The sequence below is a fragment of the Pteropus vampyrus genome, unplaced genomic scaffold, assembly GCF_000151845.1.
Source record: "Pteropus vampyrus isolate Shadow unplaced genomic scaffold, Pvam_2.0 Scaffold47, whole genome shotgun sequence".
Lineage (NCBI taxonomy): Eukaryota > Metazoa > Chordata > Mammalia > Chiroptera > Pteropodidae > Pteropus > Pteropus vampyrus.
The window spans coordinates 4,180,837-4,197,461 of NW_011888828.1; the positions used below are offsets into that span (position 1 = coordinate 4,180,837).

The 16,625-nt window shown below is 32.5% G+C and overlaps 1 protein-coding gene across 6 annotated transcripts in view; it reads left to right on the forward strand.

Moving 5' to 3' along the window:
• Positions 1 to 16,625, forward strand: part of LRBA (LPS responsive beige-like anchor protein) — a 573,246-nt gene that overhangs the window by 531,854 nt on the left and 24,767 nt on the right. For all 6 annotated transcript variants that reach the window (XM_023530214.1, XM_023530213.1, XM_023530212.1 and 3 more), the window contains 3 exons: positions 2,235 to 2,297; positions 7,219 to 7,374; positions 13,159 to 13,326. In XM_023530214.1, the coding sequence (XP_023385982.1) occupies positions 2,235 to 2,297; positions 7,219 to 7,374; positions 13,159 to 13,326 (387 nt within the window). The remainder of the gene's footprint in view (positions 1 to 2,234; positions 2,298 to 7,218; positions 7,375 to 13,158; positions 13,327 to 16,625) is intronic.

A 16,625-nucleotide genomic window follows, 5' to 3' on the forward strand; every position in this document is an offset into this window, starting at 1 on the left:
TCTCCAGTTCTGAGCTACACCTACACCTAAAAATATCAAGCATCCGTTTTATTAAATCTATGCCTCATTTAAGGTATATTTACATAAATCTGATCTTTCATCCTGTCTTTGCTACCATTACCTGTCAGTATGCCTTGATTTAAAACAAATGTCAAAAAAATCTCTTAACATTTTTTCTCCAGTGTGTATCAAGTTCATGTTACACTAATTTTTTTCTCAGTTTAGATTCTGGTTCTTTTCTGAGTCTTTTCTGATTTCCATAGCTTGTTTATTAGACAGCTAGCTCCTGTCATTTCTTTCACTAGTGTCTGAGTCCTGATTTAGGAGGAAAAATCATTTTTACTCTTCTTCTCCTTCAAAGGCCCTTGCAGAACCTCCAAAAAAAAAAAAATAGCTAACATTTATACAGCATTTTCTAGGTTCTACATACAGTTTTAATCATTTTACATGTATTAAATTATTGAATCCCCTCAAGTCTTAGGATATAGACCTGATATTTTAGGCTGAGCCATATGAAATTGCCATTTTTATCAGTCAAAGTGTCAGATATTGGTAATTTCATATGGTTTAACCTAACCCATCTATCCCATTATACAGATCAGGAAACTAAAACACAGAACCCACATAGCCTGCACAGGTTACACAGGCAGTCAGTAGCAGAACTGGGATTTGAGGCATGACCAAAGATAACTCCTAAACCTCTTTCACTCATAGTTTGATTTCAGTGCTTCTGTGATCCCAGATTCTCAGAGAAATAGAGAAAAAATCCTTAAGGTATTAGTGTTGGTGGGCACTGGTACTCCTGGAAGTAAATGGCACTGTCGGGTAAATCAGAACCTGTGGTACATTTTTCCTGATCATTCCCTATGCGTGTCCTGTGATCGCTTTACTGACAGAGCCAGTAATCAGCAAAGACAATTCCTTCAGTAAAAAAGAGTTGAGTCCTATGGCTTCCTTTCTTCACTACTTTCTTATAAATACTCAACTATAATTTTTAGTATTAACATTGTACTTACTTAGTTATTTTATCAGTTATTTTGTTTTCTAAAATCCTTGAAAAGTTTTTATTTGCTGACAAGGGAAATGATGACATAATAAAATTTGAAATCTAATGAACCCTTTGGAAAGTACCCCATTTTTATTGCCAGCCCCTCAAGGACAGTCAGATTTCCTAAAATCTGAAGGTATTAAGCAGAACTCTAATACTGACCAAGCAGTTTAAATGCTTATGAGTCTATAAAAGGCAGATACTGACCAGGATCAATGGCTGAGTCATTCGGGGAAAATGATTTGGAAAAGGGCCCAGAACTTAAATATCAGAATTATAAAGCAGAAAAGATTATTTATTCCAAGCCCTTCATTTCGAAGTTTATGATTTACCTAAGGTTACATAGCTGGCCAGTAGCAGCTCCTGCTTCCTAGTACGTTCCCGTTTACCTGCTGTCCTCAACCTTTCACAGGGCAATCAGTGGCCAACAAAATCTCTTCAGGTACAAAATATAAGTACACCTTAATCTTTAGAACCATTTTGAGAGTTGAACAAACTATTCTTAGTATGGATTGATTTTTGTTACTCATTTGCGTCTCAGGGTATTTTTAAATAGAAACCATGAATATATTAAATATTAATAAAACTTTCTAAAAACCTCAATCAAACCTTTAGGAGAATGTTTCAGTCAGATGCATTTAACTAAAACATTTATCTGTGGGTAGCTTTCTTTATTTTTATTCAAACTTTCAATTGATTTATTTTAAGTGATGGATGAAACATTAAATGTTCCCTGACTTAGAGCCTTCCCTTTCTCCATCATAAATTGATGTTTTTGTGGATCCTTTGTGCTGCAGCATTCAAAACTGCCTTTTAAAGAAGTAACCAAAAAAATAGTATTTGCTACAGTCAGCAGATGGTTGTCACATTTTGTTTTCAGCGCGCTTTACCACTTAATTTTGTTTTGTTGCAGCATCAGAGGTTGCCAGTCAGGCATCTGCTATAGCTTATGGCCTAGGACTGGAGCCACTGCTGATGGCACATGTTCAGAACAGCACTAATCTAAAATAAATGTTTAATAAGCTAGCCATAAAAGCACCTGGATTTTTTTTTTTTCTTTAAATTTCACAAAACTATGAGAGATTTGGGGGTTGGAAACAGTTCTACATGAGATTTGACTTATGCATTTTTGTGTAGTTTGTATATGAAAAATAATGCTTTTTTAAAAATCTTTTGTGAATTCCAGCTCATCAAGGTGCTGTACAAGACCAGCCATACCAGCTGCCAGTGGAAATCGATCCTCTCATAGGTCTGTCACTTCCTTCTCTCTTTGCGATTCATTAAGCTCTGTATGGTGGCCCTGAAGTGTAGATTACAGTTGTTTTTCACTTGCTGGTTGCTGGGAATGGAATTTTCCTGATAAACCATTTGCATGCAAATTGGAATGCAATGAGCTGTGGCTATGCTGGTATTTCATCAACTCCCCCTCGTTGGTTTGCCTAATTTGAACAGGCCTAGGACGCGTGTCACTGAAAATTAATATGGATGCTGTAATAATGTGTGATTGAGAATGCGCATGAAGTACTGTCAGGATAATATTGGATCTTTTCATCACTCAGACTTGTTGATGAGCAGGAGCGAGGCACGTTATGATGAATTGGTGCACCAGTAATGTGATGGAGCTTTTTTGCTAGGGAAATTTTCATAATAACAGTGGGGTTCTTAGCACTGTGTTGTGAAAAATAAAACTGTAGTGCCAGGGTGTCATCATTAAAGGAGATCAATCCTTTCTTCCTGGACCCTCCGTTCAGTCTGAGGGGATTAATGTGCAATTGCAGAGCAGTTTCAAAGTTGAAATATATTGCCTGGCCAATGGCAGAGTTAAGATATTTGTATTCATTTTCCTAGGGTCCTGCAGCCCAATAAATTGCCATTGGAGGTTAAATTTGTTCACGGGGGTGGAAAAGAAAAGGAAGGAGACCAGAAAGAGCCGTTGGGCTGAAATGAACATCTGCAGCAGATGATTTAGAATATTTAATTGCTGTTAGTCTTTTTGAGTAGTTTAGTTGAAATCTCTAGTTCAGCATTTTCATCCTTATGGGTGGGGATTTCAAATGTGGCTGCACTAAAAATGTTAAGCCTTGGTATTAAAGATGCTATTAAGTAACTTTTAGAATAAAAAACTGGATTGCACAGCTACAGGGATATGCTACTAGCACGCGTATTTGGCTTATAATTTTGTCAAATTTCCCTGTCACAAATAAATTTATTAGAATTTTAAAGTTTTTAAATAAAGCATATGAGTGAGCTGACTTATTATTTTAAAATTCAAGATGTTCCTTATGCGTATGTCATTCCTTTTTATCTTTAAAACCATTGTTTCAGTAGACAGCTACATGGCCACTATTTGCAGATGAACTATCAAGATGAACTAAAATAACCTTAAGCTCAAAATGAATTCATTTATCATTTCCCCAGATATAAGCAACAATCTAAGAAGTAACAACTGTCCATATGTAGGATAAATACTACTCTTTTTCCTAAATCTTGTTTTGCTTTGGGTAGATATGATTTACCATATATTTTAAAAAGTGCTCACTTTTGTAAAGTTTTAAAAGGGAAAAATTATAAAACCTATTTGTTAAGTCATTTAAAGCATGATGGATTTATTGTTTGCCTTAAAACTTGTCAGTGAATATCCTATAGTATAAAGTAATTAAACGAATTCAGTCATTTTAACCTTTTAGACCAGGCATGAGTAAACATTTTTTGGTAAAGAGCCAAATAGTAAATATTTTAGATTTTGTGGGCCATTAGGTGTCACACACAACTACTTAACTCTGCTGTTATAGCACAAAAGCAGCCATAGACAATGTATAAACAAATGAGCATTGCTGTGTTCCAATAAAACTTCATATACAAAACCTTGCATGGGCCAGATTTGGCCTACAGCCATACTTTTCTTCCCTGCTGTAGATCACTGGGCATCGGATTGATTGCTCTTATATTTCCTAATGTAATTGTTTAAAACCATGTACCATCCCCACATTTTTAAGTTGACACTTGAATATTTTCATCACAGGTTTAAATAGGTGCAAGGGTTATAATTTCTGGCATAGTATATAAAATTTTAAATATATTCAGTGGAATCTAAATATCAAAGGGAATTGATACTCAATATTTTGTTTTTAAAAAAATGCATAAAAAAGCTCTTAACAGTTTGAAAATTTTACATTATTTCTTTTTCATCTTCAATTCATATTTTTTTCATTCTACTTCCCCTATACAATTTTATTTCTTTTGAATATTGGTTAAAATTATGAATTTTAATAAATATTATTAAACATAAAGTACAATCAGAAATAAATCTTTAATGAAACAGCTCCTATAGTCATGGATGAACATTATTTCCTGCTAAATGAGACAGGATTTGTCAACAGTTCTATTATTATTTATAGATAGCAGTTCTGAGGAATGTCATTCACATAAGAAAATAAATGAGAAAGAAAAGAGTTTTGTGTTAACAGTGTCACTCAAATCTTTGAACTCTTTCTGGGTTATGTGACAAAATTTCTATAGTGAACTATTATTAAGAATTTTTTTATGGTCTATCATTCAGTGATCATTTTAACAGTCTATCATTGAAACTTATTTTTAATGATCTATCAATTGACAGCCTGATTAGATCCTCCTTCCATTTTATTGAAAGTAGTGAATTGGAAACCACCTGCCCTGTGGAATGATTTGATACCTAGGCATTCACTTTTCAGCATCACCTTAGTACTTTGAATTGTCCCTTTATTTGGCTCTCAAGATATGTTTTATATCCTGAGGTGAAGCACCATAGTAAGATTCTGGACAGGAGCGAAATATGCCTTTATTTTATCTAGTGGAAGAAGAGCATGTGAAAGGGGAGGTTGGAAAGGAAAACTCACAGGAGGGTTCTCAGACAAATCTGTTTCAGGCAGGGAACATATGAAAGTTGAGGAACTAGAAATTGATTCCCTTAAAACCATCTGTGTCTGTGTATCCCTTGGGAAGTTTTAAACCCCAGAGGTATGTTTACCCCAGTTTGGAGACTACTTATTTAGACAAGTATACCTAATTTTTATCAAATAAAAATTATTTCAGTAGCGAATCTCAGGAAATTTATCAGAGAACACAGTAAGATAAAAGAAAGGCAGTTGTGAGATAGATTGTATAGATTCGATCAGATAGACAGACAGACAAACAGACAGATGTTAGAGTGTTAAATTACAAGTAAGCACTTACTTAGAAAATAGTTCATCCAAATGCTGAAGAGGCATCTGCCTTTACCCATAGGTACTTTATGCACGCAATTCAAACTTACACACATGCCCAGATCTGTGAAGCTAGGTCCTCCCAAGAGATCACACCAAAGAAAAGAAAAAAAGACCAATATGAAAGTTTATATCATAGGAGCGAAAGTCATACAAAAACTAACATTTTTACAGTTTTCGTGTGGAATAAATTACTGTAATAACTAGCATAGAAAGTACTATATGATTTGTTTTTAATTGCTAGGTTCCTTGGAATTGGGAAAAAAAACAACAACCTGAATATTGTATCACACAGTTTCACTGCAGTGGGATACTATTGTCCTCTCTATGATACACTGTGATACCCATAAAAGTTTTTTTTTTTTAATTTACTTTTTTTAATTAAAGAAGTGATTTAATTTTTTTCTTCTTTTTTTTTCTCTTTTTTCTTTTTTTTCCCCTCCCTCTATCTACAAAAGTTTTTTTTCATCTGCCAGCAACTTCCCTTTGTGTGAAAGGACAGGGTAAATGACCCCAAACTAGAATTCTGCCTTTTTTCCTATTGCTGTCACTTCCTAGCCCATTAATCACCCAAAAGTATATCTAATAATCTTACATGGTTAAGTTATATAGTCAGACATTAGTAGAATTTTGCAATATTTCCTACACACACACACACACACGTTTGCTATGTTGTGTATATCCTGAGGACAGGGAGTATTTTATTCCTCTGTGTCCCCAGTGATGCCTAGCAGAGCGCTAGAGAGTATTTTGAACACTTTTTTCGTCTGTATTACTTTCTGAGCCTTCTATTAAATCAGCCACATTAACTTAGTTGTATACAATAAATATAATTTAGATATTTTCTTATTTTTATTTTTACGAATGCACTTACAGTATTTTTTTAATTGAAAACTATAGTACAAAGTACGTAATAATCAGATGCAGAAATTTTGTTTGTTCCATACAGTTTCTGGTACAGTCAAGATTCTTTAGGAACATAAGAACCATCTATTCATATTGGAAAGTTGATGTGAAATACCCTTTGAATGACTAGAAGCAAAGCTTTCTATTTGGTTGGCCTCATGATGCCAAAAAAGGCATCTCAGTGAAAATTCCTTTTCTGATAATAACATGCTTGATAATGTATTTCTAGAGGATTATTACTCTTCCCATGTGCTTGATGTCGGTGTGTGTCTGACCTTGTGGCTTGTGACAAACCCGATCTCAGGTGCTCTGTAGCACTTTGAAAACACACTGCCAGCTGTCTTGTTTTATTGCTTACATAAGGAGTAAGAAAGTGGCAGTGTGCTGTGCTTTGACTTTTTCAATTACAAGTATCTTTAATAAATAGTGTTTCCACCCTTTCCTTACATGCAAGTGCAGCTGTAAACAGGGGAAATGGGAGTTCACATCTAGTCAAATTAAAGACCTGTGAAAGCCAAAGTAGTACAAGATGCTACAATATTTCAAATATATGACTTTTAAATTGTAATATCTCTTCCTGTGACAAAAAGTTAAAGGTAATAGATTGTCACAACACGAATCCGTCCTCATGGCAATAGATGTAATGAGATTGTCAGAAACACAAACCTAACTGTGATGCAGTCTGGAGATCGTAATCTAGTTTGGTCCTGCCCAAGAGCTAGAAAGCATGTTCTGAGAATTGTATACAATTTTTAAATTGTAATATGTTATTATTTCTTTCCTCTAGGCAAAATTCCTCACCGAGATGTTGAATTTAGCTACCCACATTCTTCCAACAATCAGATGTATTTTCCTATTTGGTTTTTCAAATATTACTAGATTGAAAATTAAAGATTAAATATTCTTTTCCTGGAATGTGTCACCTCTCCTCCCTCACCCCCCACCCACAGGATGGCAAACTATAGGATTTCTTTGCACATGTGGGTTTAGTAAGCTTTTTCTTTCTTCTTCTATTCTCAACAGCCAGCAATACAGGAATGCACAGGAGGCAAATTACTGACCTTTTAGACCAAAGTATTCAAGTCCATTCCCAGTGCTTTGTCATCACTTCCGACAACCGTTATATTCTTGTTTGTGGCTTCTGGGATAAGAGTTTCCGAGTCTATTCTACAGACACAGGTAACTGTTATTTTCTTCATCAGTGAACTAAAGTTTCCAAGTAGTGTTGACTTAGAATGTTTTCTCATCTTCTTTCTTTTAAAAGTTACGTATGTCTAAAATTTGTAAAATAACGAAAAGGCACTTTTCCATTTCAAATAATTATATAGTCTACTGTTAACTTCAGCGTGTTTTTAAGAGGCAGTTTTTTATAGCAAATTTGTCATCCAAGCCTTATGCTTACAGCATGAATGAGCCATGTTGAAAACATATGCTGGTATGCAAATACCCTGTGCACATGTATGTGCATACTCTTATGGCAAGTGCGCATGCATATAGGTGTATATTCCCACTGTTGTATAATTTAAAGGATTTTTTTTCCTTACTAGAAATTCTCATGAAGGATATTTCCTGGGAGTAGATAATCTTGCCTCTGCCCAGTTCTGCATAGAATCTTGCAGAAAGCTACACATCATGAGGAAAAGTAGCTGACTTCTGATACTATGTATGACAGCTCTTGTTAAAATATAAAAATTAAGTCTGTATATTCATTTGCATGAATGTCCCTAAGGACAAACCATGCTTAACTCAGTATTATTATAGGAGATCCAATCCAGTAATTGTTTATAAATATTTGCATGTAGGAAATTGAGAAACGTTGTAAAATTTAATGGAGTTCCTTTAAAGTATTTTAGAAATTATTAAAGGATTAAATAAACTTAGAGTAATTATGTAGTTGAATATTTAAACTAAATTAGATATTAATGCATCAAAACTTGATAGATACTATGGAAGTAGGTATTTCAACTAAAGTAAGGTTCTACAAATATCTTGATTAAATGTCGAGGGAATAGAAAAAATTATTTTAAATATTGGAATAGGAAATTCTTATTACAGTAAATCATCTTTCAGTCTTGTTAATAATCTTTATAAAATGTAAGAGTCCATGCTCCTGCCTTCGTAAGTAGAAAATTAATTGCAAGTTATTCACGGAGTTTGTCCTCAGAGCATTTAGATAACAGTATTGTAACAGCTGTGAGAGAGTAGGGAAAACAGTCGAATGTGGATCGTTCATACAATAAACTCTAGAAGTTGTTTTTAGGCATGATATTGTTTATTTTTTTGTTTTGTAGAATAGATAATCTAGTTTTCTATAATTTGCATCTTTATTCTGTAGATTCAGAAAGAAATCATCATTCAAGTCTTTCTGATGAGCTGGGCTTTTACTACATGTTTAGGCCTATTAGGTTGATTACTACTGAACCTAAACCTCTTCTAGAATTCTTTAAAAATATAATGTGAATTGGTATTTTTCTAAAGTATGTTTATTATCATAATAAATTTGATTTAGTAATCGAATTAAAATTTTAACATTTTCTTTCATTATTATGGAAATCATTAACTTAGCGTTATTTGACCTCAAATTGTGCTTCCTTGTTGCACAAATTTTCAGATTAAAATTGTTTCATACTCTCATAAGATTTTATTAAACATTCTTTAGATTGCATGTTGATTTTTATACATTTTTGAAAATTATTTTTAAATTTATAAACATTCAAATTCATTCTTTTGGTTTAAAGTTCCAGTAGTTTGGGCTCTACATACGGTTACGTAACGACCACCACAATTAAGATACATCTTCTCCCACCTCAGCCTCTCAGCTACCACTGATCTGTTCTTCATCTCTATAATTCTTCCTTTTCCAGGATCTCGTATAAGTGGAATTATATATTATGTCAATCTTTGGTTTTGATGTTTTAGGATTTTTAAGTTTGTTGTCTTTCCATATTATGTCATTTTTAAAAAGCATTGCATATTAATACTTGTAAAGTAAAGCTAACTTCACTTTTATATAAGACTAATAGTTAAAATAATTCTTACATTCATGGTTCTTTAAAATTACAGTTTTTCACATACATAATATTGTTTCAGCCTCACAATAATCCTGTGAGATAGAACAGGTGCCCTTATCCCCATTTTTCAGATGAAAATTTTGTTCAGATTTGTATAGATAATGGTCACAGAACTGGGCATAGGAGCCAGCTCTTCTGACTTCAAATGTAGCATTTTTTTGTAGTTGTACCATGTCATCTCATATAGCTGTTACCTGTCAATCATTGGTTAATTTGGGAAACACTAATTTATAACACTAAGTGCCTAGTACATCTGCCATGTTACATTAGACTTAATAATAAACTAGATAACATTTCTTCTCTTTCCAAAAACCTTCCACTTTACTGTTTTTTGAAATATGTATGTGTATGTTTTTGTATATAAAACATTTCATAAGAAGTAGCCTTATTTGGAACTTTATTTTAATGAGACTGACTTGGCTTGCACAATAATATATTTACACTTGCCAGAAAAGTTGTGAAAAAAATCTCAAATGCTAGTCCTAGTATCTTTCTTACTGTCATGTATACAAACAAACACTCATGCTAGTTTTATGTAAAATAATTTCATTTAGGGTATGTGTTTATGTTTTTATGGCAGTAGGAATATCAAACATATTCTAATTTTGGGAGAGAAGCAAAGGAAAAATTGTATGATTAATAATATATAATGGTAAAGCTATCACAAATGTTGAATTCATAATATATAATGGTAAAGCTATCACAAATGTTGAATTCAATTATATTTTAGCACATAAGCTCCCCCCACCTAAAAAAAAATCCTCCTCTTATTAGGTTTGGGGAGGGGGAAGGGAAGAAACACGGTTGTAACAGGAAATTCTTTTAACATAAATCATGTTTTCGGGACACAACTAGAACAGCAGAGGCAACAATAAAACCTTCCCTCAGCAGTGGGAATTATTTTCAGGCCACATTTTAGATTCAGTGGTGCAGAGTCCTGAGCTTGAATTTTTTTTTTATTTGTAGCACAGCTGTCAAATAAAACATTAACTAGAAAATTTGTTCTGTCAAAAAAGGGATATTCTAGTGCTTGTGGTAATATTTGATATTAGTGTGTGGAGAGGTGGACCGGTATTAAAGGAAACAAAAAATAAAGGTTGAGGAACACTTATGAGATTATCAGAAAATAATTTACCAAAAGAGCAGCAAGTATTTATATGCTGTGATTTATTTAGGAGGAGTGAACCTCAACCTCACAGCGATAACAAATATTGCCGAAGGAGGCTGCCAGAACAGGAAAAAGTAAACTTAAAAAAATAATGTTTTCCACAGTTGCGCCCAAAGTATAAATTGTAGAGAATGAATTAATTTGTATTAAAATATGAAACCCTTTAGATGGTAAGTATTTAAATGTCTCTCCCTCCTTTCAATCTTCCTAGATGCCCAGTCTAAATTTGTTCTACCTTATTACTCTCACTGATCTTACTTTGTACTTTTATTTTGTAATACTTAGCACCATTCCTAATTATATATCTGTTTGTTTAATATCTGTTTGCCCAACAGATAGTAAATATTGTGGCGACAGGGACCATGTCTATTTGCCATGTCTGTTTACCACTGTGTAGATGTAAGAAGGCCTCATGCTTGGTATTTAGGTGCTCAGTAAATGTTTGTTGAATGGAAAATAATTGTGATAACTTTTGGGGCAAAAATTAGAGTACAAGGAAATTTTTGTCAAAAAAAGAAACCACAGTGACTGTGTATACATTTTCCAGACACAGACATTCTAGATACAGTGTGATAACTTATGATTAATTAATGATTTAACTAATTAATAAATGATCTTTGATAATTTTGCACTATATTTAATCCATCCCACTTTTACAGATAAATCTTTCCACTTTGCCCTCACATCAGTTGGAAATTAAGCAAGTTACCTACCAAGTGAATGTCTGCTCTTTTCCAAGCCTTCTGGTGCACATGAAGCACTCTGGGCCATAAACCTTACTCACATATCTAGTTATTATTTCGCTCATTCTCACTCCAAAAACCTACTGAGCTGATGGGTATCAAATCTTAAATAGGCTTACTCTAAATAACCTAGTTTACATGCTGTCAGCATTTAGATGCAGGTAGAGTCAGAAGTCACCGTACATACTCTGTGATGAAAAACAATCACAATATGGCGGTTCCATTTCCTTCAGTAGTTAACTTGCTGATTCAACCTTTATTTTTCTAATTTGTAATAAGAGTGCATCTAATTTTTGTCTTATCTTTAATAACCTGCCTCTAATTTAACCCCACTCGTTTTAGCAGTAAACCTCACCGCTTTGTTAACTGCATGTAAATTGGAAATGAAGTTATTACATTTTTATATTTAATTTTCCTTTTTTCATTTTTATTCTAGAAAGTCTCGAATTCTTACCGTATTTATTGATATTGCTAATTTCTAAAGTGAAACATTTTGAAGTCAGTTTATAAGGCTGAGGAAGTTCAGTGAACATTTTTAACATTTTGCAGTTAAAACACCTGCTTTGACTAAAGTCTTTATTCACAGGAGGGAAAATGTGCTTTATTAATTTTGCAATTTGAGATTGAAATGAAATCTGGTTTTAAAGTTACTAATAGTCGTCTCCTTGCAAGAATGAAAACATTGTATTTTACTTTCCATCTGATTTAGATAAAGTATATTTCAGTATTCTATTTCTAAATTTATAGCATTTATAATAAGCTTTGGGTTTATTAAAATTAAAAATTAAAATAATATAAATGTTTAGTTATTATCTTGAAAAATCAAATACACTTAGATGCCAATACTTAATTGAGAACTTAAGCTTTTGCATAGGTTATGATGTGTTACAAGTTAAACACAGAAACTTTTTAGGCATATTAATTTTTTTTCAGCCTCATCATTTTTTTCCTTGAACATTTGAATTATATTTTTTATGACCCCACTGCAACACTTACCAAAAAAAAGAAACTTATGATTAATATTAAAAGTGGACATTCTATGACATTCATTTTTAGAGTCTATGGACATTTCAAAGAAAAATGTTAGCTAGAAACTATAAGGATGGAATGAAAGGGCTGTTACAGATATTTAATTCTTTGGACAAGTTTACATGAATTATAAACACCATATTTGATTAAATAAAGATTCTAAAAGGTGGGGTTTTACTTTTTTTCTGACACTATTATGTGAAAAATTCATCCTGTGTCTGAAGCCCTAAATACATATAGTAAGTTTACTGAGTGCCTCTCTGCCACCTCCAGGCGTTACCATTAGATAAACTGCCATAATCTTAATTTCATCATCACCCCCCCCCAGGGAGTTTTCTTCAGACAATTAAGACAAAAAAGGAATGACCTGGCTCAGATTGCAATCACAATGTATTATTAGTCCTTTTCATGTAATTCTGATTTAAAAAAAAAAACAAAACAGGAGCTTTCCAAAGTGACTTATATTTTCCTTATATAGATCACTTAAAAAGGAGAAGAAAAAATATATTAAATCTTTACTAATTCAGAGAAGTCTGAATTATAGAGTTCTTACAGAAAGGCAACTAAATTTTGCTTCGTTTTGTGTAACTTAAGAAAATGTTGAAACTGTTCCAAATAAGGGTTGTCCTGTGCCTGCTTACATCAGTAGATGGGATTGACTTGTGATTTACAGTAGCCATATATGATGAGATGGTGTTCTGGTCTTTAAATACTGTTATTTGAGTTGAAATTGTATTTGCCTTTTAAAAACGTTATCACTATTCAATTGATTTTTTTTTGCATGTGTTACTATTCAAAGAAAACTTTGAAGTTGGACCAGAACAAATTTTATTGTAAGATCTGAATTATTAGAATATAAGTTAACACCGCTTTATTATAAGTTAAATGGTCACAGGAATTTTTTTTAAAAAATTTTAATGGCAGTTTTAAAGAAAATTGTTTTGTGTTTCAGGAAAATTGATCCAAGTGGTGTTCGGCCATTGGGATGTTGTCACTTGCCTCACTCGTTCTGAGTCATATATTGGGGGAAATTGCTACATTCTCTCAGGGTCACGTGATGCCACCCTTCTGCTCTGGTACTGGAATGGAAAAACCAGTGGGATTGGAGATAACCCAGGCAGTAAGTACAATTTATTTTGTAAGTAAACTTTTACAAATGATATGGCGAAAGTAAAACTGAATTATCGAGTAGTTTTAATTTCTTAGTTATAATTTAGGAAAAGTCTAGATAGCCTCACTATTGGACATTTTGTGACCAAATACAAGCACGAAATCTCATATTTCATGTTATAGGTTATTCTTATGATCTGAAAATGCTAGTTCTTCATTGGAAATGGCTGTCATCACATAAAATAGAGGTGTTTCATTCACAAACAATAAGATATAACATAAAAGAACAATCACATATTACCTTGTTTATTGAATTCATATTTTAAAAGAGCAAAAAATTATAATTTCATGAAAACAAATCAGTCTTTATAAAAAATATGCTTTCATTTACATATTAAAAGATAAAGCAGATCATAAAAGGACAATATGGAATATTCAAATTGGCTCTTGGTTTTTCAGATGGGAAATGAAAATGTTCACCAACAGCCTTAAACATCTTTATGAAACTATGCTGAAGGCAGTAAAACAAAAAATGTGTAACCGTTTAAAATTGTAATTCACAGAAGGCAAAAAAGGAAGCAGCTACCATTAAAACCAATCGCACACAGCTGCAGAAAAGAAATGACTTTAGAAAAACACATTAAAAAGTAGGAAAAAACAATTAAAGGGACCACCTGAAAAATGAGAATTTAATTAAAATGATTATGACAGCACTGAAGAGTTCCTGCAAGAATAGCTTTAGATTTTTACTTTATAAGGTAGAGCATTTTAACTGCTCTTAAATATTTACAGTTTCTTAATTTAAAGCAAGTTGCAATGTATTTGCTTAAGGAAGGATCATGTTATTCCTGGTTACTTTACCTGAATCCTATGGTATGTCCTGTCACTCAGTCCCAAATTATGAAACAGTCTGAATATGTTTAAATCTGTCGTGTTTTGGATTGACTTCTTAAAGTCGTGCTTATTAAATGTATAATATTTGTATGAAAGTGAAACATTTTTAAAAAATTTAGTTGAAAGCACAATTTTAAAAGAAGTATACGCAAAGTATTTTATCAAAGCTGTTTCTTCTTTGTTTATATTTTGTAAACAAAGTTTTATTCAGTGACTCTCTACTATAGGTAAACACAGTTTTTATTCGGTAACTCTACTATGTGTTTCTTATTTTAGTCAAAACATGGATAATTCCCTATACAAATATGAAAATATGAAAAATGACTTTAAGGCTGCAATGCTATGGATAATCTAGTCTGTGATCAGATCAAACTTTAGTGTTTGTTTTAGGGGGGGATAGCGGGTACATGTGTGTACTTCACATATTTACACAGAATGTCTATATATAATTATAAAATTTTCAAATATGTAAACTTCAGAGATTTTGTTTTTCACATTCTTTTGAAAAATACTTCACGTTCTTTTTATTATGGACTCTTACATTTTGTTCATTTTCCTTTCTGGCCTTTTAGGATGAGTGATTACTTTCAGTTTCTTTTTTTCTTATGTCTGTAAATTCAGTTATCGGGATTTGCTAAGTTACCTCAGACAAACCTAGATTTGACATAGATAATAAATATACCATTTCGTTATTTATCTGAAAATATTTAGGAAGAACTTTCTCTTGCCTTAAAATAGTGTTTCATGCACATATTGCAATCCAAACGCAAGAAAAAGAAATTTTTGTTTAACTAAATCATATTCTGTATATCATTGCCAATGAGTATTCTGAGAAATAGCTCAAGGCTTATTAGCTACACTTATATGTAATTGTTGTTACATTTCACAGATTGCTCTAAATATATTTTAAAACTAGAAATATTCAGCTTTTCTAGGAGGGTAACACACATACACACACACACACACACACACACATTTAAATACCTTATGAATCACTCTAGATAATTTTAACATGCACATCCTCTAAAAAAGTGAATCGAGTAGGCTTGATCAAACTCTGGAGTTTGGAGTAACACAAATCTAAGTTCTAAGCTTTACTGTGGATCTTCTATCTTGTCTGCAAAATGAAAGCAACAATAATAAGTGACTTAACGTATTATCAGAAGCACTGGGTGCTTAGAGCAAATAAATCACCACACAAACACCATCTTGTTGGCATTAGAGTATATATTATAATGTTATATTTTTCATAAAGCACTTTGTCTCTACCCTCTCATTGTCTGCAGTGTGCTGGGCATTAACTCCTAGCAATGGAAAAAAAAATAAATAAAAGAATAACATAATATCTAATAAAAACTTTAGAAAATTGTAATGTATCTTGACAAAATTAAATTACCTTTCTCAAAGTGAACCCCATCCTCTCTGGCCCTTTTCTAATGTCTGATGTCCCAATTTAATTTTGCTTTAGCTTTGAAGGGTGAATCTGGGAGAAAGACAAATAGGCACTTTTTCATATAATGAAAATTTCCACACGTTAGAATAGAAAAATGAAAGAGCCAGTCTAAACTTTTTAAAGCAAAATGACAAAAAAAAAAAACAAAGATATTTTTAACGTGTGTTTTAAACATTCATGCAAGCTGGTTTAGATTTTATAAGCTTGTGGCTCATAGATGGCTCCACAATGTAGTCGCTGAAATCAGAGCTTTTCAGATGGGGAATTTTATGCTATGCTTATTCCTATACTATACCCCTTGGATGTAGCATAAATGACCTTTAAGAAATGGCCAGGCTTTTATATATGTAAATATATAAAGATGATAGCTTTATTACTGTTTTTTTAAATCAGGTTATCCAGTAATAATATGCGCATTGCTAGGGCAAAATCAGGCTAATTCTAACTGGATGAAATCTATATACAGTATAACTCGGGGCTTATAAAAGGATGCACATGTTCTATGAAATCTGCCTAGATTACACGGCAAAAGGCTTGTTTTCTTGTATAACAGATAGGTTTTCATCTTTGGCTCTGTTGTCTTGTGAGAGTTATCTCCTGCGGAATGCAATTTTCTCAATGAGAAGAAACTTAAGGTATGATTCCATGTACTTGTAAATTTTTTAAAATAACATAACTAAGAACATTTCAACAAAAGCTATTTTCTGCATGGAAGTACATATATCTCTGTTTTAGAACTGAATCATGTACACCAAAATGCTTTTCCTAAAATACTCATTTTTCCTTCAGAAAAAGGCTATCCAGACTGTACATTTCCAAATTCTGGAGAAAATGTTTCCCAGTGCATTCAATTGACATTTAAATACTTTGAAAACTTTGAAATGGTCTTATAAGCAAGATTAAATTTTACAAAATAGTTATTATTCACTATTTTAATATTATACTAATAGGTTATAAACTTA